The following is a 27,780-nucleotide window of genomic DNA, read 5'->3' on the forward strand; positions in this document are numbered from 1 at the left end:
TACTTTCTTCTATTTTCTCTTTGTTGAAGTTCTCACTGTGTTCATCCATTCTCCCAAGTTCAGTGAGCATCTTTGTGACCATTACTTTGAACTCTTTATCAGGTAAATTACTTATTTCCATTTCATTAAGTTTTTTACTGAGTTTTTATCTTGTTCTTTTGTTTGGAACATATTTCTCTGTTTTAGATGAAGAAACCACCTCTCTTAGTCTTGAAGGAGTGGCCTTGTGTAGAAGAAATTATCATTCAGCTGTGCCCTAGCCCTTGGTTGTCTCCCAAACCTTTGTGATTGTCTGAAAGCTTATTTTATTCTTAGTAGCTCCCAGTTTTTGAGGTTGTGCCTAGACTTTTCAGTGTTCCACAGTGGGGTATCTTGGTCAGCATCTAGATTTAGACTGATTGGAAGCCAGACACTCAGTCAGCAGCTGTTAAAGTATGCAAAAGTATACTGTCCTGTGGGACCATAAGCATAAGCCCTGATGGCCAACCAGGCAGGTCATCTGAAGTTGTCCCCTGGACAAGAATCATAAAAGTTGGGGCTCCAGATGAATGTATAAGTTTCTTTCTGGGAGATACCAGTGCACTGTAGTGAGGCAGAGGGAGAGCACAAGGATGACATCCCCAGACTATATTTCCTGAGAGCCCCTTTGCAGACCTCTAGATGTGTGCCAAACCTGAAGCCTTTCCCTCAGGCTGAAGCTCCAGAACAAGCAAATAGGCCTCTTTCACAAAAAGACTGGAGGTGTGTTTCAGGCTGCTGTTGGTTTTGTGCCTGGGGGTGATAGCCTGCCAAGGACTGTCTTTTCTATTGTCACAGTCCTGTGGGACCCAGGAATCCCTGAACACAAGAGCCAGGCATTCAAGGGGCATCCCATGGGCAGCAGCTGCAAAAACTCAGGCACCAGATATAAATACTGAGACACAAGATGTGAAAGAGCTTCCCTCCAAGAGATGCTGGCACTTTGGAGTGCAGCAGAGGGAGAGTACAAAGGTAGCGCCCACCTTCTGAGGCCTCTGGAAAGGTTTACAGTCAGCCTTTATATGTGTATTTAATTAGAGGCTTGCCCCTCGGGCTGCAGCTATGGTGATTAGCTAATAGGCCTCCTTCACAGAAAAACTGAGCTCCTGTGACTGTTGCTTCTTGCTGAGCCTTGATGATGGTAGCCATTTAAGAACTCTTTCTCTGTTGGTTACAGTCTTATGGGACCTGTGACCATAAGCCCTGCTGGGCACCAGAGCCAAGTGATATAGAGGTGACCCCTGGAAGCAGCTACAAAAATCAGGATGTCAGACGAAGGTATAAATTTCTTTGGGAGATACGAGGGAGCTGGAGTGAGGTAGAGAAAGAGTGCAAAGATTGAATCCACCAGCCTCTGTTCCTTGAGAACACATCTGGAAGCCTCTGGAAGTGTGCCAGACCAGGGAGGCCTGCCCCTCAGGTTAAAGCTCTTGGACAAGCAAATAGGCCTCTTTCTCAGAAGGACTGGGGGTGTGTTTTAGTCTGCTGTCTGTTCAGTGCCCTGGGGCTGTAGTCTGCTAAGAACTCTCTCTCCCATTGTTACAGTCCCACGGGACCCATGAATGCAAGCCCACCTGGCCTCCAGAGTCATTCTTTGGGAGGAATATTCTTTCTGTGCCATTTTTCACCAATATTTTGATCTTCTAGGGGTTCATGGCTATCTTCCACTCTAACTTCACTTAGAATAAAGCTATAGTAAGCTTTTAAGATATTACTTAAATTTATATTGAAATATAAAGGTCTTTTGATAGCTAAACAATTTTGCAAAAGGAAAATAGAGTTAGAGGAGTTATACTAACTGATTTGAAGACAGTGTGATGTAGGGATAGACACTAAAGACCAGTGGAACATAGTGGAATCCATGCATACATTATTAAGTAATTTTTAGAGTATAGCACCTAAATAATTCAATGAGGGAAATGATAATATTTTCAACTATTAGTGCTGGATGTTTTAACTTGCATATGGGGAAAAATAATCTGGATCATAACTCATGCCATATGTTTAAAAACTCAAATTGGAATTTAGACTTACACTGGAAGTTAAATATATATACAATTCCTAGTAGAAAATGTATGATAATCTTTGTGACCATGGGCTAAACAAAGATTTCTTATAACACACAAAAAAAGCACATAATATAAAATAAATAAATAAATTGGAAAACATAAAACTTAACAAAAATTGCTTTATAAAAGACACTATCCAGAAAATAGAGCTACATGCCTTAGCTTTGGAGGAAATATTTGCAAAATATATGTCTGGTATAAAATTTGTTTTTAGAATATATGAATAACTCCTACAAATCAGTAAAGAGAAAAACAACCAGATAAAATTATAGACAAAAGATTTGAGCACATAATTCGCAAAAGAAGATATGTGAATGAACAGTAAACACATGAAAAGATGCTCAACATTATTAGTAACTAGGGAAATGTAAATCCAAACATGATAAGATACCATTACACTCCTATTAGGATAGCTAAAATAAGAAAACAAAAAAATGCTGATAATAGCAAGTTTTGGCAGGTATGCAGAGCGTTTGGAACTCTGATACACTGCTAAGGAGAATGCAAAATAGTTTAGACACTGGTAAACAGCTTGGTCGTTTTTTAACCAAGTTAAATACAGACTTACCAACTGACTCAACTATCCTAATCCTAGGTATTTACCCAAAATAAATGAAAACATACGTATTTTTTAACAAATGTTTTATTATATTTGAATGTTTACTGCAGCTTTTTTCATGGTAACCCAAACTCCCAAACAACTCAAATGTCTATCAACTGGTTAATGGATAAACAAATTGTGGTATATCCATATCATGGACAATTATTCAGCAGTAACAATAAAACTATTGATACACATGACAACATGGATTAATCTCAAAAGCATTATGCTGAGTGAAAGAAGCTACACATGAAAGATTACATGCTGTATTATTTTATTCATATTAAATTCTAGAAAAGGCAAACTTACAGAGACAAAAAATATATTGGTGGGTGCCAGGAGCTAGTTGTAGGAGAAGGGATTTATTGCAAATGGGCAAGAGAGAACCCTTTGGGATGATGGAAATATTCTATATCTTGATTGTGTTGATATTATAGAACTTTGTACATTAGTTAACTTAAAGGTAGTGAATTTTAACAAGTTATCTTTACTTCAGGTATGTTGATTCTTAAAATGGCACTTTAGCAATTGGATAAATATTGGAACAACATGACCATTGGTCCTGTCTCCTACCTCATACAGACATTAATTTAATATGGGCCATAGTATTTAACATAAAGAGTAAGATTATAAAACTTCTAGAAGAACAAATAGGAAAAGCTCTTTGTGCCTTTGGATAGCAAAGATCTTAGGAATATAAAATACACTAAATGTAAAAGAAAACAATGTATAATTTGAGTTCACTAATATTAAAAACTTCTCACTGCAAAAACACTTTTATTAAACTGAGTAGGCATGCCACAAACTGGAGGAGATATATCTAGTAAAGGACTTGTATCAATATATAAGGAACGCCTATGAAAATTAATAATGAAAACACAAATAACTCAGTTAAAATAGTCAATGTATTTGATCAGACTCTTCGTAAAAGATGATTTGCCAAAGGACAATAGCACATGACAAAGTTCTCAACATTACTAATTATCAGGGAAATGCAAGTTAAAACCACAATTTGATACCACTTCAAACCTTGTAAAATGTCTAAAGTACAAAAACAAAAAACCAAAAAAACCCCAAAAACTAACACTTCCAAATGCTGGTGAGAGTTTGCAGCTACTGGAATTCTTATATATTGCTGGTTGTCATGTGAAATACTAAAATCATGGTGGAAAACTGCTTAGTAGTTTCTTTTTAAATTTAAGCATACTCTGTAATTATATTCAGAAATTTCACACTTAGGTAATTCCTAAGAGAAATAAATATATGTGAACAAACAAAAACCTGTACAGAACATTTTTAGCAGTTATATTCATAATATACTCCCATTATATTCATAATGCTCCCATAATACTCCCAAATACTCCTGTCAGTATGAGTGTTATATTCATAATACTCCTACTGATAGACAACTCAGTTGTCTATCAGTAGGAGAAAAGATAAACAAATTTTGATATATTTATAAAGTAGAGTACTTCTCAGCAATATACCTTAAAAAAAAAGAATGAACTGCTGGTAGTGACAAAACAGATGGAACTCAGTGACATTAAGTTGAACAGAAGAAACTAGACACAAGAGAACAGCCTGTATGATTGCTTATATGATACAGTGATAAAAATGTTTATTTTTAGAAATTTTATTAGTGGCTTAATTTTTTTACTAGAATCTACATTTTTTTACTCAATTTTTTTTTCATTTTTGAATCTATTAATTTTACTAAGCTATGATTGTTATTGGTCACTTTTTCCTGGACCATACTGTATATCTATTCATTCTTCTTCAATGTCCTTTTATTTCTAAAAAATTGTCTTAAATTATACCTTTAGATATTTGTCTCATATTAATGCCTCCTTTTTTGGGGGTTCCTTTCTCAGAGATGCTAATTATGTGTTTTTTCTTTTCTTTATTTGTCATTATTTCTCTAATTCCTTTAAACTCTTTGCTCATTTCCAATTTACTTAGCCTACTTTAAGTGAGTCTGTTACCTAATATGTTTCTAACATCACCAGTTCGGCTTTTTGCTGCTTCCAATTTGGCCTTTATTTTTATGTTGATTTTATTATGTACTTCACTTCTTCATTAAACTTTGCCAATTCATGTATTCATGCTTATCTTCTTTTGTTGTTTTACAGGTCATTCACTTGACAGATATTTATGGAATGTCTTCTACCATGTATTAGACACTTCTCTCAATTGTTGCATCTCTTCTATGTGATCTTATTTTATAGAAGTGATCTCTCTCTCTCGCTGTCTTTCAAGCACATGCTCTTTCTTTACATGGACATACACACAGACACAATTTAATAGCAATGTGCTTAATTAAAATTTTTATTTAGTCTCATGATAGTATTTTTCTAGTGGTATTCTTTCATTTACTTACCTCTTTATTCTTTTATTCATTCATTGGTGTGCTCCTTCATTCATTCATTTGCTTGCATAGATCTGTGTTCTTTCCTTTTTGATTCTCATTTATCTTTGAGTAAAATGAGTTATTCGTGGCCAGTCATCTGTTGGAGGTTTGTATGAGGGCGGAGTCAGTACTTTGTTCTAGGAATAAAGAAATCATCCTTTTGTCATAGGGTTGAGTGTATGCCTAATTTATTTTAGACTTTTTTCTTCTCAGCTAACGGAAATTGGCTCTTCAGTGTTGTTTTTATTTTGAATCCCACATGCGGAGACACTCTAATCTTTTCAGTGCTCAGGGCTTCCAAAGATGTTAATCTCATCCTGTAGACACTCAAATCAAGCTTCTATCCCTCTCACTTTTTGAAGCCTCTTCTTTTCAAAGCTGGTTAATGACCAACTACTTTCTCTGTTTAGTAATTACTTCTCAGTTCTTATCTTGCTTGACCTTTCTGTGTCATAAGACCATGTCCATTGTGAGTCCTCCTGAAAGCTCCTTGGTTTCTGTCACTATTGATGCCTTGTTATCAGTCTTCTTACTATTCTTCTTTCAAAATTCTACTCTTCAGCTTACTTTCTTCTTGCCGTAAGAATACATTTTCTAGAGTGCAGAGCTGAACATTTCAATCCCCTATTTACATTCTTTCAAAACAATTCCCACTTCTATTTAAAGTCTTACCATTTAGCATTACTTTAAAAGATTAACATGTTCTGTCTCTTCCACATTTCTTAAGTTGTGTTTTCTATTGCTTTTCATTCTTCAGATCCTATTCTTCAGAGCCATACAAACTGGTTATACTTCACCAAACATACCATAATGTTGAACATCTCCGTGATGTGTCTTCCAGTTGGATTATTCTTCCAGTTCTTTTGCTCTGAGGAAATCCATTCATCCTTCAAAACCGTGCTCCTATAGATCTATAGTGCTCTTATTTACATTAATCAATCCTTTTCATGTGTTTCTTCTCTACATAATGAATAATAATGCTCATTATCGCCATTCAACACTGCAGTGTCCTAGACTATGAACTCTGGCAGGCAAACTGGGGATCTTCTGCTGGTAGCAGTGCCTGTCAAATAGTAGACCTATGCTATTTATTTTCTTTAAGTAAATGAATAAAGATCGCATAAGATTTAGGCTTGAGACCATTGCCTCATTTCCTTTCTGGCACTTAAAAACATGGCCATTTGATAATGAAACAGGAGAACTCACAGACAGAAATTGTAGACTTTGAAGGTAATTTTCTCTCTATTCAGTATTACTTAATATAGTCCTAGATTTAACATCATTAACAAATGTTAATGGTAGTTGTTTTATTATCATCTTGGCAAAGATAAAAAAGAAAATAACAATACTATCTCAAATTCTCTATAATTCCCTAAGAAGGAAGACCTGTGTAACCTTTGCATTCTGTCATTCTGTGTTTGAAGTTCATATTTTTACAAAAATTTGATCTGTATTTTCATTATACACACACACACATACACACAAAACCTGTAAAATAGAGGGAAGGCGAAAAGACTTTTTGTGACCCAGATGATGTTATTTAGCTTTATGATAGAAGAGAGAAATAGGTACTGCTTCTTATTCATTAAATACTGAGGAATAGTGTTCTATATTACATTCATGGTTGTATAATAATTTTTCAGTATTGTTATTTCCCACAATCATCCATGAATGGACTATAGTTTAAAGGACTTGGGATTAATGCCGTTTTAGACACTATATTATTTCCTCATCTTATGATTTGCCCGTTTGTAATGTTTGTAGGATTTACCTTGTCAAATTCATCTTGACTCTCTGCTCAGATCCCTGGAGACTGTCTTTCCCCTGTGAAGCAGTTGTTATATTCTCTTGATAATAAAATTCAGGCATAAATAGCTCTAAAGCACAGTTATATAAGGTCATGTTATTTCAGTTGTGTTTTTTTAAAAGGAAAGAAGTTGAAAGAGGGCATCTTTGTGGTGAGGTGTCAAGAGATAAGACTTAACTGAAATGTTTTGATGGGATTGTGATTCAGCAAGCCACTTAATGAGGACCTATTACATACAAGACCCTGCTAGGCATTGCTCACTATTTCATTTAATCCTCACAATAACCCTGTGAGATAGGAGGCATTGCACCTGTTTTTACAAGGAAGAACACAGTCTCAGAGAGGTCACGCAAATTGCTAACATCCCACAGTTAGTACGTGATAGAGTTGGAATCTCAATGCAGAATTGTCTGAATCCAGTTTCAGAGAGCTTTCCTTTATACAACTGCTGGCTTGCATTGAATGTAGTTTATATTGGAGAATCTACAAATGCCTATCACTAAAACCAGAAATCTTACTGCTTCTGTCATTCTAAAGCACGCAACATTGTAACCACATTTAATGTTTATTATATGATTGCAGCCATATCAAAAATAGACACAGCAAATTGTTTTTCACCAATAGAAGTACAAGATTCGAAGGATCAAATGACTTAATAAAGATTCCATAATCACTAATTGGGCTCTTACTGGTAGCTAAAGATCAGTGAGAGGAAGTCTTGTTTTGTTTTGAATGAACTGCTCTCCTTCACCTTCCTGATAGAATCCTACTTATCCAACAAGAGCATGGTTCAGATGTATCTTTGTGATTCCTTTCCTGGTCCTCCTAGGCAGTCTTATATAACCTTCCTGTATGCTGTTGCCACCCCTATAGTTACATCAATTGTCCATTTCCACTCTGCTACTCTACTTAGACTGTACAATCCTTGAAGACAGAGCTCATGCCTTTTCATCTGTGTATTTTCAGGGCCTGTACAGTACGTGGCCCTCAGTAGTACTCAGTGAATGATTTTCAGATAAATGAATGAATAAAAGAGTACCTGAGTACATGTGTATATGAATTCATAAATGAATTGCTTTGTGCTGAAGTCTTTTGTGTGTGTGCTTTAGCATGCTCTTTAATGTATAAAGTTTTGCTAAAACAAAAACAAACAAAAACAGGCAAAACCCTTTAATTTAGAGGTAGCAAATGTAAGCACTGAAGTAGAACCAAATCCAGGTTACTGGAATTTTTGTCCTCCTTGTGCCATCATTAGGTGAATGACAAATCAGCTTTTATAGGGTCTATATTTCATCTGTAAAATGAGGGAATCCCATATGGCAAATGATACAGAGATGGCACTCGAATAAATAAACTTTGAAAAACACTGCTCTAAGGAACTAATGGGGGAGGGGTGTTATAAGCAGTTCTGGTTTTCAAACTTTTCTAACTGGCAGAACTTCTTGTCAAATAAAATCTTCCATAGAGCCCCAGAATATAAAATAGGTAAAAATTGAGATTTTGTGGCTGCCAAGCATCTTTGTTTTCTAATACTTGCTCAGTCTGTTCACTCATCACTTATATATCAGATGTTTTAGGTACTTGTCAAATTCATGAGTGAGTCCATTCTTAAGGTGAGGTCTAATTTTGCATCTTTAAAAATAAACAAAGAAATTATAGTTTCTGAATATGAAGATATTTAAAGACCAATAAAAATATTTCCATATATTCCTTTATGCTCTATCAAAATAATGTTACACAACATTCTGGTATTGCCATATTAGTTTCAGCCTTCTGTTTTTGAGAGATTTCCTCTTTTTTTCATATGTTTGCCTCAATCTGGACCCCCAAACTTTTAGTAGGGCTGGGACAGACTGTTTGGCTCAAAATTGGGTGTCTGCTTCTAAATAGGTGGTAGTCATTACCAGAATTAATATCCCACTAATTCAGTTAAGCCAGTAAATGACACGCCATTAATTCATTTGAGGTCCTCAGAAGATTCCTCACATTTTTTGCATCTTTCTCATAGGAAGTCTGTAATGATGTACTATTTATATTTCTGAGAAAGGAGCATACAGAAATTGTGTGTGCTTGCTTGCTTAAAATAATAATGAAGTTTGTTATTTCAGTCTTCTTCCCAAGAAAAGAAGACTTTTACACTGATGATGAGCATTTGGGGTTTTTGAGCCTAAGAAGAAGACTTTGACCAAAATCTTATCTATCTCCCACATGTTCCATGAAACATGTCTGAAAAGCATTATACTGGTGGACAATTCTAAAAAGCCTAAAGACATAGCACCTGTGAATGAACATTAAGAGTCTTCTGCATTAACTTAAAATTATTTTAGGTATTGAAGCAGAGACCTAATTTAGAAGAAGAAAATACTTGTGAATTCTTGCTCAAGCATAGGAGAAAGCAGAGGCAAATTATTATGCCATTTTAGATGTTTTAGATTTACAGTTGTTTCATAGTCCAAGTTTTTCAGTTTGATGTAAATTTGTATGAGATTACATAAAGGAGCAGCTTTTCATAGGCTCCATACGTTCTGCAAACTACAATGCAAAATTACGCATTCTTACAAATAAATATATAATTATGATGAATAGTATGAATAAGAAAAAAGTAATGATGTGATAAGTCCCCGTGACACGTAGGGGAAGTCAGTAAAGTATTTTTTGAAGAAATGACCTGTAAGCTGAAGGCTGAAGAATGAGTTCACCAGTCAAAATGGAGAGATTCACCAGGCAAAATGGAGAGATTATTACAGTGCAGGAACAGTCCTGCGGCAAGGAAGGCATGTTGGGTAAACCCTAAATGCAGTTTGATTAAAGATAAATGAGTTAAAGGGGACAGCGATGTGGGGTAAGGTGGGGAGGCGAGCGGAAGCCAACATAGGAAGTTGAGGCTGAAAAGGCAAGCTGGGACTGAATCTGTAGGGACTGGTATGTCACATGAAGGGTTTTGGCTTATCCTAAATGTAACAGGAAGCCATGAGGGATGTACAGCAGGGAAGTATATAAGGAACTTTGCATTTTCAAAAGATCATTCTGGAGAATACATAGAGGGGGAGCAGAAGGGCTTCTTTCTTTGTCCCTTAGTTACAGTACCTGTAAAAGGACTGGAACTCTTCTATGAAGCTTTCCTTGATGATTTTTACCCATAGAGGTGGCCTTCCCTAATTTATTCGCCTAATGAACACATCGTTGTTCCTGTCACAACACTTATCACTCTGCTCTGTGAGCCTGACACGTGCCAAGGAGGCATAAGTATTGCAGAATGAAAAATTGTTGATTCATCTCTCTGAAGACTAGACAGTGGACATTTTAAGGTTGAGGATTATGTCATATTCATCTTGTATTACTCACAGCATCTAGCAAGCCTCTGTCACATACTGGGTTCTCAATGGTTTTTGTTGCTGCTCTTGGGAAACTGAAGGAAAAGAAGTGTCATTATTCATTTTGGGTGGAAATAGGAATTTTGGATCATAGATGCAATTTAATTTGTTATACTATCATTGAAATTTGGTAACATTAATTGGGGTCTTAGAGCAGCTGTAATAGGTTTGTGAAAGTTAGTAAGTAGCTATGAAGGTGGAATTAAAATATTTCAATTTGAGCCTGAGCACGTACCCCACAAATACTTAAGGGAACTGAAGATCCTTCATCCATACTGGCCCTTTACATTTGTTTGTAGACCTTCTATGGTTCACTTCAGGAGGTAGTAAAAATTCCTCATGCTTCCTAAGTCTTCCTGATCACATCATCACTTTGGTACAATGATAACTCTGAGATGGAAACCCTCAGATGTTGAGAGAGCTTACAATATCAAATTGTTCATTGATCTGAATATACGGCTTGAATATGTCATTTGAATGTAGGGCTTCTTTGTTCTTTCCCTCTTAGTTAAGAGGCTGAAAAAACAAAGCAGTTTATATAATGTCTTATGGCACTTTAAACTATAAAAAATTATCAATGTACCAGTTACTTTTTTAGAGTAGGAAAAATAATTCAACACTTTAAAATTTTTCCATTTAGACAGTTTTTATTGGAGAGAAACTCATTAATAAACCCATTGAGGCATTACAGTATTTATACTAGTAGAAACATGGGAATAGTTTGTCACTTTCTCTCTGTTCTGTTGTTGTCAGGAATTGACATTCATCCAAACAAATTGTACAGTAAGAATTCTTTCTTTCTTGTCAACATGTGTATTGATGTCAAGTTTGTGTTCTATTAGTAAGTTACAAAGAACACATTTTATAGTAGAAATTGGTTTTAAGTGGTTGTTTAGGAAACATGTTTTACTCAGAGCAGAATTTAGCCTAGCTACTTTGCAGTCTGACAACTATTAAAAGAATGCCATTATCTCTTTGTTACTTATAATTCTCTCAGGCTAAGCTAATGGTTTAAGTTCATATTAATTTTTAATACTTCTCAATTCTTATCTCAAAAGCCCTTGATGCTTATTGCTTAATTAAACAAACATTTTTCTCTCCCAGAAATGCCATATCTAAATGTTGGGTGCTTATAGTCTTAAGAAATTTTACATAAAACATGTCTTTTTGTATTACATACACTTTTTTTTATCACTTGTTTTTTGCTCTCCATTATTTGCATCCCATTACAAGAGTTTTTAGGAGGAAGCACATTTGTCTCTCCTTTTTATCTCCCCAACAGTCAAATCCAAATCAGCTCTAACTGGGCACAGTAGCCCTGAGTTTCTGAAAGTGTGATGAGACCAGTAGATATAAACTCCAGGGAGGACTTTATATTTTCTGTATTGACTTCTGGACATGTTTATCCATTTGCTGACTCCAGAGAGTTGGTTCTATGGTTTGTGTTTACTTATGCTAGTTTCCTGGAATTTCATTAGATTCATAAAATTTGTGGATAATTATACCACAACCCTTTTACAAGACCCAGAGCAAGGTTGATAGCTCTGCTAGGCAGCTGTGGGGCTGTGAATGCGGATAGCACGTCACACTCCTCTTTGGCCAGCATTTCTTCCTTCCAGTCATACTACATTAGATCCTAGCCCCAAACAGAAAACCCTTATCTTCTTGAACTAGACTTTATGCTATTTATTTTAAAAGGTTAATATCCACTGGTCTAGTAAAGAGGTTCTTAGACGTTTGTACTTTATGAATCAGTGAAATTTCCAGAGAACTAGAGGAATGACATAGAAATTGCCAATGTCTAATTTTCTCAATTGAGGCCATTAAGAAACGGAAGAAAGAAATGCTCATGCCACATTACATTATCATCATCTCAAAAATGGACATTTTCACCTCTGAAAGAATGCTGAGTAGGACTTTTCCTGTTTAAAAAAATGGGGACTGTAACCCTAAACAGAGGACCAAGAACCATCCAAATATCCCACATTCTCCAAGGAGAGCTGTATATAAAAGTGCTCAGGCAGCTCCCTCTGAGAGGGAGCCAGATGGGTTCTGACACCAGTCATCACCCCAGCAACCTTCCAGTCCTCATATAAACTGACTCTGGGTGGGGGGAGGATGGTATGTGAAGAGGTGTTGGGGAGGTGAATTGTTGGCCTACTGAAGATGAAGAACCACTTCTAGAGATTGGGGGTGCCGTCAATAAAAAGAAGGTTAGATTCTATATCCTTTAGGAAAACAAAAGGGATGTAATATAATAAATTGATTACATAAATATGAATAATGAAAGTGAAAACAGGTCAGCCAGGTAACCCAAAGATTAGTGAAGCAGCTACCATTCCTAGTGCTGAGGGAGAAAGGGAAGGTAGTATTATGAGAGTCTAGCAGTGGAAAGGAGGGGTCACCACCTTAGGAGCTGGAACCACCAAGGGATGGCTCTGAAGCTAGTGAGCAGACATCTGACGGGGTATTGTATGGCTGTTTCTGGGTCTGCCTGGAGGGAGGGCCAGTGTTGTTTATGCTCCTGATAAAAGGAAGAGAGTCCCTTCTCTCCAACTCTCTTCTTCCACTTTCCTCCTCATGATTCCTGTTGTTAGCACCTAAAGGAAGCCAGCTAGGAAGAGAATTTGTGAAATACAGTTTGCAATGTCTCAACCCCAGCGTCCCAGAGCAGAGTGACTGAATGATTGGCTTTGGTCTGAAAGACAATGATAAAAAAACTGACGCAGTATCTCATTTCTCCATTGATCATTTATGCAGAAGAATTTCTGATTGGTTCTTTATGTCCCCTTGAGCAAGGGAAAGGGGAAATGGAGAGAGATAGCAGGGCAGAGAGAAGAGATGGCAGCAAAGAAGCTTAACCTTCGCCACTTGGGGTAACAGGGATGCTTGAACTTATTCTGGATAAGTACATTGTGGATTGAGCCATCTTGTCATTACTTTAATTAATTAATTTTTATGTGTGTGTGGTACGCGGGCCTCTCACTGTTGTGGCCTCTCCCGTTGCGGAGCAAGGCTCCGGACATGCAGGCTCAGTGGCCACGGCTCACGGGCCTAGCCGCTCCGTGGCATGTGGGATCTTCCCGGACCGGGGCACGAACCCACGTTCCCTGCATCAGCAGGTGGACTCTCAACCACTGCGCCACCAGGGAAGCCCAAAGTAATATATTTTAAACGTAGAACATTTGGGAAACTTCCTTGTAACTTGAGATCTTGCTTTTTCCTAGCCAGGACATGCTCCCAGTTGAAGGCACATGAATTTATCCGGTCAGCTCTCACACTCAAAGTGTTTTAAAACATAAGTTTAGTTTCATGGCTAAGACCTCACAAAAATACTCTTGCACGCCCCAAATCTACTGATGTTACCCTGGAACATGTCTTTCTGCCTGTCATAAATTTCCTTAGCATGTCATCTTCCTGCATGTGTCACACCCTTAGTACATTAAATTCTTTCCCATATTTTTGCATACCATATACTTTTCTATTATCTCCACTAAACAAATTCTACTTATTATTTAAGGCTAAAAAGAAATGTCATTTCCTTCCCAAAGTCTTCCCTGAAACCTAAGCATTTTAACATTTAATTATATTCTTTGATTCACTCATTTTACAAACATATTTGAGAACCTACTCTGTACCAAGTGCACATTTAATATATGCAAGTCTTCCCTGCCAGACTAGACCTAAAATTCTTGAGGGCTGGGTTTGCATTGAGCTTCATCTGGATCCTAGAATGCCTTGTTCACGTCTAAGAAGCTATAGCTAAGGTCTTACTCTTCATTTCTGCTGGGGAGACTTGATCTTTGTTTCTCCCTGCTGAAGACAGCCTAGAGATTTCTACTCCAGTTGTGTTGTTTTATCCTATTTTTAAGTGCATTTCCTGCCAAGCAAAATGGATCATTTTTTTGGCTCAGAAAAGAATACATCACAAAAATTTGGAAAATATGAAAAAGAAAGAAAAATCTCCAATAACTCTTATATAATGTTCACTGTTTTAATTTTACACAGCTTCTTTAATAATTTTCTATGCTCATATTTTTACAGAATTATACTGATTGGGGATATCTAATCCTATATCCTGCATTTAAAACTTACATCTTTTAATCTTGCTTTTTCTTTGCTTAGGAGTATAAACATTTTTTTTTTTCAGGTTCGGCCTTATAGAGGCACTCAAGACTGAATATAACAGAGATAAAATGTCTGTTATTTGTTGACTTTTGTTAAGTTTCAAGCAGCCTTTGAGTAAAAAGTTCTAAAATTCTGCCTATTCCTCTTTAGTCAGTGTTAGAGAAGTTCAGTAATTGTAACCATTCCTTGGTGTATGCTGAGGAAATTCTTTTCCTTGGCATATTGAATTGAACACCTGAAAGGCCTGTAGGGTTCTCTCCCTAGAAGACTTATAAAGGCAAAGTTTCTCCCTCCCTCCACTCTCTTATCCACTCTGTCAGTTTCACTACCAACTCCTGCATAATGTCATCAAATTATGTGTTAGAAATTCAACCGTGGTTTCCTGGGTGATGGGACAATGCCACTGCTTAGTATCCTAGTCACATAGCTACAATTCCATCACGCTCTTAATCTATATATATCTTCATGTTCGAGAAGCAGACTTTTCAAATCAGGCATGTATTAAGAATTTTAAATGTACAGAGTGAGAAAACAGGAGCTTTTTGAGCTCAGCATTGATGCAGGCCATTTTTGATGTTAAGATCTTGAGAATCCGCCATGTGGACCAATGCTTCTTGGATTCAATGGTTTCTATACTGTACCTTTTCCAGTTCAATTCTGCAAACTCAGAATTCTTCATATTCTCTTTTAGACTATTGTATGTCTGAACTTTAAACTTGGGCCTGTTTTAATAGCCTGAGTTTTCATAAACCAGTGACTCTTTTTCCTCTGGAGCTGGCACAAGTCGGGTGCATCCTTAAATTTTGGTAATGTTATTGAGGTTCTTTGTTGCTGAAGTGGCTTCCAGTGATCTGCACAAGGCAAATGTCATGAACTGCAGTGTCTCTGCTTCAGAATGGCCAAGTTTGTGTGATTTAAACCAGGGAATACTAGCTCTTTCTAACTATTGGTTGCTAAAATACTCTGTGATGAATACTTGCCTATGTACTTATACGTGTAAGAGGTTTAAACTGATGGTACAATTGAAATTAAGATTTTTTTTTGGTCATGCATATTTTTGTATTGGTTTTCTTTCTTTTCCTTTTTTCTTTGACAATAGTATCAATGGATCATATTCATTAAATTCTAAATCTGCCATGTTTTAGCTGTGTTACCTTGGCCCAATTATTTTTCTGATCCTCTGTTCTCTCATTAGAAAAAAAAGATGAAAATAATCTCACAGATTGTTAAGGGGATCAAGTGAAATATTATATGGGAAAGTACTTTGTAAGTTTAAAGGCCTTCACTAATACATATTATTTCTGTATTCTTAAGGATCATTCATTATTTGGGAGCCTAATTGTTATCCTCTATTCTTTTTCTTTCCTCTCAAATATCTTTGCACTGATGTCTTGGATTTTTGCATTTTGTGAACCTCTTTCCTCACATGTTAGATTTAATTGGCTTGGTAAATTGTGATATTTACTTATACATGTGCATTGTGTACGTTCAGATGTTAGTGTGGCGAATACAAATAAGCTACGTATTTGTATTTAAGGATACCGAACTGTTCTTTTTTGTGTGTGTCTTGTTTTCCCCTGCAGGTCTTAAAAATTGTCAGCAAAGCTGCACTGAATAACGGACACCCTAAAAGGGGCTGATTTTCCCCTTTATAATGAAGAAAAGCAGGAGTGTGATGACAGTGACGGCCGATGATGTAAGTTCCAAAAGTCAGAGTTGCTGATTCCACCCACTCTTTGCTCAATAAAAAAGTCACTCCATAATTCTGTTCCAAGGGCGGACAAGGTTGTCTAATAGTACCACTCTGCCTCTAGGTGCTTCTGTGACCTGGATATTGCCAGCCCTTGGACCCAGTACTCTGCATGCTAGGCAGCAGGCACACTGCCCTCTCTGCAGCTTGGAGATAGGCTCAGTTTGAGCTTTGTGATTTTCATTTACAAAACCACCAATCTGTGGAAATTTTTCTTTTCACCTTGTTTGCATTTCTTGATGACTTTCTTGCACACTTTTATCAAAGTTCAGCTGATCCTTGAGTCATCTCCTATGGTGGGGTCTTTGACAGCTGTTTATAACCCATCCTCTAGGACTTGGCTCAAGTGTGGGCCTCAGACCAGCAACACTAGCATCACCTGTGTATTTATTAGAAATGCAGAATTCTAGAACCATCCCTCAGACCTAAAGATCAGAATTTATTCCCAAGGTGATTACATATGTACATTATGTACATATGTAAATGTCCATTATCTTCACTAAACAAATTCTACTTATTATTTAAGGCTAAAAAGAAACCGCATTTCCTTCCCAAAGCTTTCCTTGAAACCTGAGTATTTCAACATTTAATTATATTCTTTGATTTACTCATTTCACAAATAGTTTTGAGAACCTACTATGTACCAAGTGCATATTTAATATATGTAAGTCTCAGGCTGACTACATATGTACATTATATTTGAGAAGCTCTGCTCTGGGTCATTTGAAGAAATCTGTAGACTCATCATTTTTAATAGCTTTGCATCTTGGTCAGCTGAGATTATCTTTTTTCCTTTCAATTGACCAGTCCCCCATTAGTGTGTTTTTAATTGTCCAGTGTTTACTCAGCTTCTGTTTGTAATTGAGCCAAAAATTATATGCCACTAATCAGATGTGCAGAAGGAAGGAAGGGAGGGAGGAAGGAAAAAGAAGTCATTTTCCTTGCTGTCTGTAATAGCTCATCTTGTTAAACTTCTATTTCACAGATGGGGGAGGGGCTGGGAGGAACTTGAACTTGGTGATAAATAATGTAAACTGGTATCTTTTGAATAAATGCCCAGTTTATGAGTATTTCTCCAAGTTCTTACTCCTTCCCTTCCCTGTGGGCAAGTGGGAAAACAACATTAATTGATGTTATAGTCACAGGTGTGTGGTATTGTCCTTGTCTTGTATTTCCACTGGTTCTTACTGTTGTCCTATTGAGGATAGCTCATTTCCCCAGATATTTGGTTGTCAGTCTCTGCCCTTGATCCAGTGTGCTTAGGCACATGGTAGGTATAACAGGTGATGAGTGCTCTCAGCCTGATCAGGGGACCTTCTCAGCTCGCTGTAAATTTGACCTTCTCCCCTGCTGCCTGGGCTCTTCACCTAACCTTCCAGTGGAGCTCTGATTGTTTAAAAGACTCAGCTTTGCTTTCTGTGCAGCCCTTACCTTTGGGCTGCTCACTCCATGAACCCCTGGTCCCTTTACCTTATGCTGCAGAAAACCCCTTGGCAAGGAAGCTGAGACTAATTCTCAGTTTCCTTCTCTGTCCCTATCTGGGTTTGTAAGAACTTCTAGGACCTGCAAATGCAGAGTGAGACTTAGTTGTGCCATGAGGCTCTTGCCCACCAAAGCACACTCCTTTGCCATTGCCGTTTCTACTCTTCTGTGTTGAGACACTTGGTTAGTGATCTAGTCTCATCGCCTGTGCCATATTTCCTTTTCTTCTTTCCTGCTTCCCTGCTCCTTTCCACAAGGGAACTGCCCTTAAGTCATATTCTAAGTCCTCAGTACCAGTGGTAAAAAGCTGTGTTCAGACCTTCATGCTCTGGTTAGGATATCTAAGGGGAAACTTCTGGAATTTAGAAATTCTGTTTCTCTTAAAAAAAAAAAGCTTAGGGTTGTCCCATAATACTATTTGTATACTGTGTGCTCCAGATTCTATTTCTTTGGAAGAATAAAACTAAGCAATGCATCCTGTCTATAAAGGTTGATCAATGATTTTTTTCTTTTTCATTCTATCATTGCAGTAATAATCCTAATCCTCTCTGAGGTAATGGTTACCACAATCAAAAGACAGGGAAGGTTGCATAGAAGAATGTGCAAAAGAGAAAGCACATTTGAAGAATACTAACCCCACCTAGACTGGTGGGGTTAGTATTATTACCTAGATTTGCACTGTCCGACATGGTAGCTGCTAGCCAACACACTTAAACGTACTAGTGCTTAATAGTCTGACACGTGACTATTAAGCACTAGTACGAATGGGGAGGTGCTGTAAATGTGAAATACATCTTGGATTTTGATTACATAATAGTACAAATAGAAAAGAATATAAAATATGTTATTAATAATTTTTGATATAGATTACATGTTGAAATGACAATATTTTGGATATACTAAGCTAAGTAAAATATAGTATTAAAAGTAATTTCATCTGTTTCCTTTTCTTTTACTTTTTTAATGTGACTACTAGAATATTTAAAATTATACATTTGGCTCCCATTTGTGGCTTGTACTTTATTTCTGGTGGACAGTCATAACCTAAAACTTTTCACCATGCACCTCACCTTTCCAGTATAGTACAGAAGATCATATCAAATATTATACACAGTATCTCTTCCCTCACAACAAAAGCAAATTGGCAGATACTATATTTTTTATACCACACTCTGAAGAAAGGTTCACCCTTAAGTCAAGGATATTTTATTATATTCTCATTATTTCAGCTCAACAAACAGTTACTCAGCGATTTAAATATTCACCTAATATTAATTTAGCACCTATTATACACTCCACACTGGTTAGGTTCTAGGGATTAGAGTCCTTTTCCCTTTGTAGCTTATATTCTAGAGGGGAGGGCATACATCAATCAATAAATTATAAAATAATCCCAGCTATGATAAGAGCTGTGGAGAAAAATGAAGTTGGTCAGGGGGCAAAAAATGGTTGGATGGTGACAATAGGTGTTCATAGAAGGATAACATGAAGAGAGGAAATATGGACAGTGAGGACATATAAGCATTGAGGGAGTGAGCCCTGTGAAGATCTGGGGGAAGAGAGTTTCTGGCAAAGGGAACAGTGTGATTTCCAAAAGTAACATTCAAATTAATGTTTTTTTCCCCCAAATCTTTGATCTGATGAGTGGGGTAGTTGGCCAGTATCATGCTGGTTAAAATAGGAAAATAAGTCCAAGATCACAAATTCAGTAGTTTAGAATTGACTGAATTAGATTTTGCCTTTGGGGATGTTAGCAAATTTGGGGCAGTAATTATGAGTACGAATTAGAAAGTTTGAGGTAATTATGAATAACTCAACTTAGGTTAATGAGTGTTTGCATAACAGTGTTACTGTTTTTAGTATTTAACTTAATTTCTAAAAAGCTATTCCATTAAGCTCTTTTGTGGCAATGCATTTTCACATTAACTGAGGTCTTTTGAAACAAATTCTTCAAAGAATGGGTACAAATCTGTAAATTCAAGCTTGTTCCCAAGTCAGTATGGTATATATTTTGTGATAGGTGTGACTTTGTTACTTTTCAAATAACAAGTACCAAATAAATGCCCATTTAGTTTATTCACTGCAATTAAACCTGGTTGGTAATATTCCCATTTCTAAAAGAGGAAAAATATCCAGTAACTTTATTATAAGACTATTGTGGTTGGTGGTTTAACTAAGTGACATCCTCATTTCTGTTCTTTGGTGTAGTGTTTCTTGTATAGGTGGTAAAGTATATGCTTTACCACCTATACAAGAAACACTGCTTTGCTTTCCAGATAATCAGTACTTTCTTAAATGCAGATTTGGAACAAACTGAGTTATAAAAGTTCTGACTTTTAGTTTGTTCTTGAATCTCTTTAGGAAGACTTTGTCTCTCCTAAGACTTCCTGTCTCCTCAACTAGTCTCTAAGTCTTTTGAGAAAGAAACTTACATATACTATGCTTTCTCCTCAGCCTCTTATTTCTAACACATACACATGCTCACACACACACACACACACACAGACATATAAGTGCTAGGCCTACAGTAGATTTAATATAACCTGTTACTAAACAGTAAAACACTGGCCACATTCCAGAATATTTCAAACTCTGGAAAATTGTAAATTGTTTTGTCTCCTTTCTGTTACTGAATTGTGGTTCTACTGAATTTTAAATAAGTGGTATTCCAAAACCATAAGTCAAGCACAAAAAATATGATGATGTCCCATTTCCAGGTGGAGAGAGTGGGGCGCCTGAAAATTGTCAGGCCTATTCAAGCCCAGATTTTCATCATGAAAATGTGGTTTTGCATGGATGAGATAAGCATAATCACTAGAATACAGGTTCTGTCTCTTTTTGCTGTTGTATCCTTTCTTAAGTAGCACAGAGCAAGACTTTAATAGGTGTGCAGAAAATATTTGTTGAATGAACCCAGCTAGACCCTTAAACTTGAGTTAATTATCCTCGTATGAACTAGTATAGGGATGGGTGGAGGAGTGGTGGGCGGAGAACTTTAGTTTGTTTAAACCTAAGGCAATCTAGTCCCAGGCTCTCTTAAATCTATTCTGAAGGGCTAGTAGGAAGTACCTGTCTTTTTAGGGCTACAGAATGACTTCCAGGTGAGAGACCTTGGCCTGGTGTTAGGACTTCCATTATTGCTTAAGATACGAGTGGAGAGTGACAGTTATAACTTTTAAACTCCAAGTTGCTATCAGTGGCTACTTACATTGCTGTAACATTTCTTGTCTTTAAGCCGGTATGAATGGTGATGCAGGCAGAGGTTCTTTTGGGGCTTCCACTCCCCACAGTACCAGGAACCAGAGTCACCAAGAGATATAGGAAGAATGAATAACTCTTATTATTGGTTATAATACAATGCCTCTATCTTCTCACAAGTATATCATTCATGTCAGCATTAGGGCATATATTGAACACATGGCAGTTCAATTCAGGACCAGATAAAGTATATTCTTCTTTTTCTGAGCTCTTGTATGTTTGACCAGAAAAAAAAAAAACCACCCCCAAATCCCCTCAACTCTGAGGAGACCTTTTATAAGAATAGGAAAAGTTAGTTACCCAGTTACCCACAATTATGAGTATCTTGCTGGCCTGAGATAGAAAATATATTTACTTTAAAACATTGAACAAGAAATGTTATAATTTAGCTAGTACAGTTTGTTCCCGTGTTGCAGAATGATAACACTGATGTCCAAAATATATTTTCTATGAAAAGCTTTCATTTTAGCAAGTTAAAAAAAAGAAAGAAAAAAAGAATAATTTAAAAAAGAGAAAGAAGATAACAAGCCCTGCAATCCATATGCTTCTAACTGGAAAATATTATCAACAGTCCTGAAGATCACCAAGACTATGCAACTGATGTGTTTAAAATTTGAGAATTAGCCCCCTGTGCCTACGTGTTTTCTCTTAAGCTTTTGATGTCAGTGTTCGATTCTGATTGTGAGATAATGAATCAGGACTTTATGAGTGACAGCTTGATCATTTAGCTTCTTATTTTACTCCATCGTGCATCATTTTAAACATTTGAATTTCATTTTCTTTTTCTCTTTCCCTGTGGTTCCTCTAGAATGTTAAAGATTATTTTGAATGCAACTTGAGTAAATCCTACAGTTCTTCTAGTAACACACTTGGGATAGACCTCTGGAGAGGGAGAAGGTGTTGCTCAGGAAACTTGCAGTTGCCACCACTGTCCCAAAGACAGAGCGGAAGGGCAAGGACTCCTGAGGGAGATGGCATTTCCAGACCGACCACGCTTCCTTTGATGACACTTCCAAGCATTGCTATTACAACTGTAAGCCAGGAGTGGTGAGTAGCCCTCAACTTAAATGTCAGTTCTAAGTTTGATTTTCCAGTTACTCCCGGTACAATTTCTTGTTATTAAAATGTTAGTTATCTGTGGAGTAACTAAGGGTTTTGACATTTTGAGAATTTGTTTCCCTTTGGCTAGCAAAATGAAGAGTGGAGGTATCTCCTACCTCTTAAGATGGGAAGGGGCCTATTGAGGAAGAAATGAGATGCATTTTTATTAATGACAAGGAAAGCAAAATTACTGCCTATGATCTTTTTTAAAAAAAAACTATTAGTGTATGTCAATATGATGTTTTAATTTAGAAAAGCAAAATTATATGGGAGCCTAAAGGAATTAAAACATATATATTATATAGATGAATGACAGGAGATATTCTTATTACTGACTCAAAATATAATTATTCTTAGCTTCTTTTAATTATAATCCCACTCTACTAATTTCAGTTTGTGGTTATCTAGAAAATAAAACACTTCATTATAAATCAAAAGAGGAATGAAGATCGTACTATGAGAGATGCTTGGACAGTTTTGCAGAGTCTATGTTTGTGAAAGAGGCTATTTTATTCTATTGTTGAAACGTTAATTGAATACATATAATTTATAACTGTGGTTAAAATTGTGCCGTGATATTTCTTCAAATACGTGTTTTTAATCACATATTTAGTTCTTAGCACTTTCTCTGGTTTTTCTTTTTGCCCTACATAATTTCCAAATACTTTTCATGAATAGTCTGCTTACATAACGTGGAGTCTTATTAAAAAAGAAAAATATTTTCTCTATTTTTTATGTAATTTTAAATTATAATAATATGGTGCTTTAAAAATCACTTTTCATTTAACTCATTTGTTAAGGAGAAAAACTAAATATATTAAATCTCTGTGCAATATTATCACAGTAAATCCTTAAAATATGTGACTTTTATGGTGTGCTGTATACCCTTGCCACATGCTGAGCTGTACAGTGCTGATGAGTAGTTCATTATGTGCTCATTGACTGATGCAGGAAAGCTTTTAGTTGGTGGTTATCAAATACACTAAGAATTAGATCACTGAGACTTCAGCTATCACAGTTATTAGCCTGAAATTGTTCATCAGTCTGTATGTGATAGAGAAGCATGTGAACACGTCGTAGGGGGAATGGGTTAAAAATTTGAAAAGCACTGACTAACATCTGCTCCTCAGCTGAATTAACATTAGAATAGTCATAACCAATCATTGAGCACTAAAACGGGCATATTGCTTCTGCATTGCTTACTCAGTCACATAACTTATGTGTTTAGTCTTGGTTTGCTTCTGCATGATGGCAGATTTGGAGTTCAGATTTCCACGGATTTACTTTTCAGCAAGTTGGCACTGGTGCAATATTACCAGTTGTTACAATATTGAAATGCTTCCATACCAGTTGGTAAATACATGCTTTCTTGAGCTCTCTGATTGCCCTTATTACTATTCCAGACTCTTCCCCAGAAGCAAATTCCTTACAAACCAACAACTAAAGTGGTGATGACTGGCACAGCAGGAGTCCAGTTTTGTTGGGCGTTGGTGTTTTATCTGTTAGAATAACACTCCAGATAAGATGTACCTTGCACTGTTGGAGTACCTTGCAATGCTGGAGTTCATTTTACTCAAAGACCCTTTGGGAGTTGCAGAATTGTTCCTTCCTTAGAAGTATCGAATCCAGACTCTGACATGTGGGGCACACTTGTCTACCTTTCTAAATTGAATATATTCATCTGTACAAAGAGAGTAATTGTACTCACCTCATAAGCTATTGTAAGGATTAAATATGGTAATATCTCCAAAATACCTAGTTTAGTAAAGAGCACATGTTAGGCAATCAACAAACATTAGTTTCTCTTCCCTTGATCATTATCCATTAAAGCCTTTTGAAAATTAGAAACCACGTTTCAAGTATCACTAGCCTCATGCTGAGTGAAATGGAAGATTTAGCCATTATCCAGTTTGTCATGCAGTCAGCCAACATCACATATTAGTAATTCATTCATAATATGTCCGTTTTTCTTTCAGCTACCTGGATAGTTTTTAAAGTGTGAGAGTATTCAGTCATTGACTCCAAATTTATTTTTAAGTATAAGCAACTAAAAGCATTTCAATACATCCCTTAAAAATACTTCCTTTGCAATATTGATGAATACTGGTGGAATTGCTGGCAGAGGAATCTAATTGAAAGATCATTTGATTAGAAGTGAGGAAGTAGGGTTCCAGATACCATCATTGCCATCAACTTGATGAAAGGTCCTAGAGGTAAGGGGTGCAGCCTACAATCATGTGTGAGAAAGAATTATACTCACTACTTAGAACACGGAGTATGTGGAATCAATTTCCAGGTCTAGACGAGGGGTCAATAAGCTTTTTCTGCCAGTTAGTAAATATTTTTGGCTTTGTGGGCTTTATAGTCTCTGTTGCCACTATTCAACACTGCCATTGTAGTGTGAACATGGCCGTAGACAGTACATAAATGAATGTGTAGCTCAGCTCCAGTGAAACTTTACTTACATAAACAGGCAGCAAGCTAGATTTTGCCTGCCAGTCAGTTTGATGACTCCTATTCTAGACTTGTAAAAATCTCTAGGATATGACTCCTGCTCTGATAATTGCTTTGACAGTTGTAACTGGGTGAAACTGACCTTGAGTTCCTGGTTGGTGTCCTAAATATGTCAAAAGTCTGGGAATATGTGCTACAGATCAAGTATTTAAAGCCAGTGAAGGAATTTGAGTGAGAACAAATGAAAATTACTGCCCAAGGTATATAAAGTTAAATAGAAAAACACTGATATAAATTTAGCCCTTGTTTGGGGAGAGTATATTGGTGAAGGGAGGTGGCCATCACTGCAGGCAAAAGGCCTGGAATAGAAGGACAATGATTTGATTTACTATGGAGAAAGAAAGAGTGAGGACCTGAGTCCAGTTGGGTGGACTTCCATCTTGCTACCTTTTGGATGAGTTTCTTTATCCTACAAAAACTCAAATGAATAAACAGTGGAGATGATACAGCTTTTCAGAGTTGTGTGAGAAAGAAAATGTAATACATGTAGCACTTAGTGGTTATTTTGATGTTATTGTTATTGTTGTTATTTTATTGTTATACATGGACTGAATAGCCAGAATTGTGCATTTTCTATTATTGGGAGTTCTGGAGGAACTTCACCACCTGAGTTATTGGAACCATCTTGGAAATATGATGAAAGAAGAAGTCAGATATGAAAACAAGATGTTATCCTCATTACTGATAAAGTTAATATTGGAATATGTACTCTGTGTCCGTGGGCAAGTAGGCTGCTAACACTGTACACCGTAATCATACAGACTTACCACCCAGTAATAGGAGGTGCTGGGCCTGTGCAGGCAGCCCTTGTCCTCAGAGGGAGAATCTACCTCTATGAAATTTGAAAATGGAGGAGTTGTAGAATCCTGCCCCGGTGAGACAATAGGAAGGAAGGACTGAGTTGTGCATGTCTACTTTCTCCTTCTGGAAAGACCAGTGCAGATTAAATTACTCCTTCTTTCCAGGGAATACTGAGTAAAAAGGCAGAAGGAGGTTAGGAATGTTAAGCTGGTGACATTCCTGACACTTGGAGGACACATCAAAAAGTGGGAAAAATACATTCTTCCTGACATTCCCCAACTTCCCCCCCCTTTTCACCTTTAGTCTGGGGTCACACTTGGGATGTGGCCAATGCCAAGCCTCTGGTGGTCTTCACTTTTTGAATAATTAAAGCAGTTTATTGATCTACCAAATTTATCAAAGCAATGTCACCACAACCAAGTTAGGAAAATAAGCCAATACTCAGCCTTGAATGTCTACAGTTAATCTATAATTTTAACTTTCCTCCATGAGGATCTTTTAACTCTTTAACTCCTTCTAGCCCTTCCCTGTTTACAGTTTTTAATTATCTATATATTTTAACCCCCAAATACACTAGCTCTCTGTCTGGGATTACTTGCCTTTTTACTTGAAGTAAGTCCTTTAGAATTTACTCTTATTTTTTAGTTTGTTTCTCTGAAAATGTCCTTATTTTGCTCTCATTCTTGAAAGTGTTTTCTTTTTCATTATGTAGCAGTTTCTTTATTTCCACACTTTTCTCCTTGCCTTTTGGCTTCCATTACTGTTGTTGGGAAAATGGCTGTAAGTCTAATTGTTTTTCTGTGTAAATAATCTGCATTTTTTGGGGGGGGGTGGGCTCTTGATTTCTGAATTCCATCTTTGATGTAACTAGGGGTGGATTTCCTTTTATTTATCCCATATGAGATTTACTGGACTTCTCAAATATGTCAGTTGGTATCTTTCTCATCAGATCTGGAATATTCTTTGTTATTATCTCTTCATGTATTTTCTCTGCCAGTCTTTTGCTCTTCTGCTATTGGACTTATGATTAAATGTATTTTGAGTCTACTTCTTTATCTTCCATTTCTTTTAATGTCTTTCATATATATATAATTAAAAATTTTGTCTTTATGGGCTGTATTCTGGTAATTGCTTTTGGTCTGCCTTCTGGTTTGCTAATTCTCTTTTAAACTATGTTAAATTTGCTGTTAAACCTATTATATTGAGTATTTCAATTTTGATTATTGTATTTTCTGTTTTTAAAGTTTGTATTTATTTAGTTTTTAAATATGTGAGGTAATTTTATGTAGTTTTCTTTTCCCTACATGTGTTAGTTATCTATTGCTGCATAACGAATAATCCCCAAATTTAATGGCTTAAAGTAACAAACATTTGTTATCTTATATTTTCTGTGGGTCAGGAATCTAGTTGTGGCCTAGCTGGGTGCCTCTGACTGGGTCCCTCACAAGGCCAAAGTCAAGTTATTAGCCAGTGTTACAATCATTTCAATGGTTGGCTGAGTGGGAGAGATCTGCTTCCAAGCTCACTCACACGGTTTTTGACAGGTTCACCTCCTTGCTGACTGATGACTGGAAACATCAGTTTTTTGCTATATGGGCCTCTCCATTGTGCTACTCATGACATGAAAGTTTGCGTTTTATGGAGCAAGGGTTTTTGATAGAGAAAGATGGACCAATAGAAGGTGAGCAAGAGATAAGTCAAAATCTTTTTAGTGGCATCCCATCACTTCTACAAATTCCGTTCATTAGATCTAGCCTACACCCAAGGGGAGGAACTGTGCAAGGGCCTGAATATGAGGAGGTGGGCATCACTGGGGACAAATTTAGAGGTTGCCCACCACATTGAAGATGTTTTCAAGCTTTTAAAAATTTCTTTAAATATAGCAAGAGTAAGGAGAAATAGACAAATCCACTATTATACTTGTAGACTTCAACACTGCAGAAAATTGATAGACCAAACAGGGAGAAATCATTACAGATATATTTGATGTGAACAGCACTATCAATCAACTTGATTTAATTGAAGTTTTTTAGAATACTTCATCCAACAACAACAGAGTATACATTCTTCTCAAGCTTGCATTGAATGCTCACCAAGATACATCTATCACACACACCTTAACAAATTTAAAAGAGTAAAAATCATATAAAGTATGTTCTCAGACCACAGTGGAATTAAATAAGAAATCAGTAACAGAAAGATAAGTGGAAAGTTCCAACTATTCAGAGATTAAAAACCCAACTGTAAATAACAGACCAAATGGGCCAAAGAGAAAATTAAAAATATTTTGAACTAAGGGAAAATAAAATTAAAATTTCCTATTATTTATGGGATGCAGCAAAAGCAGTGCTTAGGGGGAAATTTATATCTATACCTATATATATATGTCTATATATCGATTTCTGTCTATCTCTATATAGAGATATATTTGACAAGAACAAAAAACTAAATCAGTACTTCTTCTATCTTA

The 27,780-nt window shown here is 36.5% G+C and overlaps 1 protein-coding gene across 2 annotated transcripts in view; it reads left to right on the plus strand.

The window, feature by feature from the left end:
- The window catches only part of LOC309799688 (3',5'-cyclic-AMP phosphodiesterase 4B-like), a gene marked incomplete at its 5' end in the record, with an annotated part of 525,358 nt that overhangs the window by 88,452 nt on the left and 409,126 nt on the right, over positions 1 to 27,780 (plus strand). For both annotated transcript variants that reach the window (XM_082613098.1, XM_082613097.1), the window contains 2 exons: positions 15,988 to 16,100; positions 21,703 to 21,941. In XM_082613098.1, coding sequence (XP_082469224.1) covers positions 16,059 to 16,100; positions 21,703 to 21,941 — 281 coding nt within the window. The remainder of the gene's footprint in view (positions 1 to 15,987; positions 16,101 to 21,702; positions 21,942 to 27,780) is intronic.

This window comes from Mesoplodon mirus (genome assembly GCF_964341445.2).
Source record: "Mesoplodon mirus genome assembly, chromosome: 3".
In the NCBI taxonomy this organism is placed as follows: domain Eukaryota; kingdom Metazoa; phylum Chordata; class Mammalia; order Artiodactyla; family Ziphiidae; genus Mesoplodon; species Mesoplodon mirus.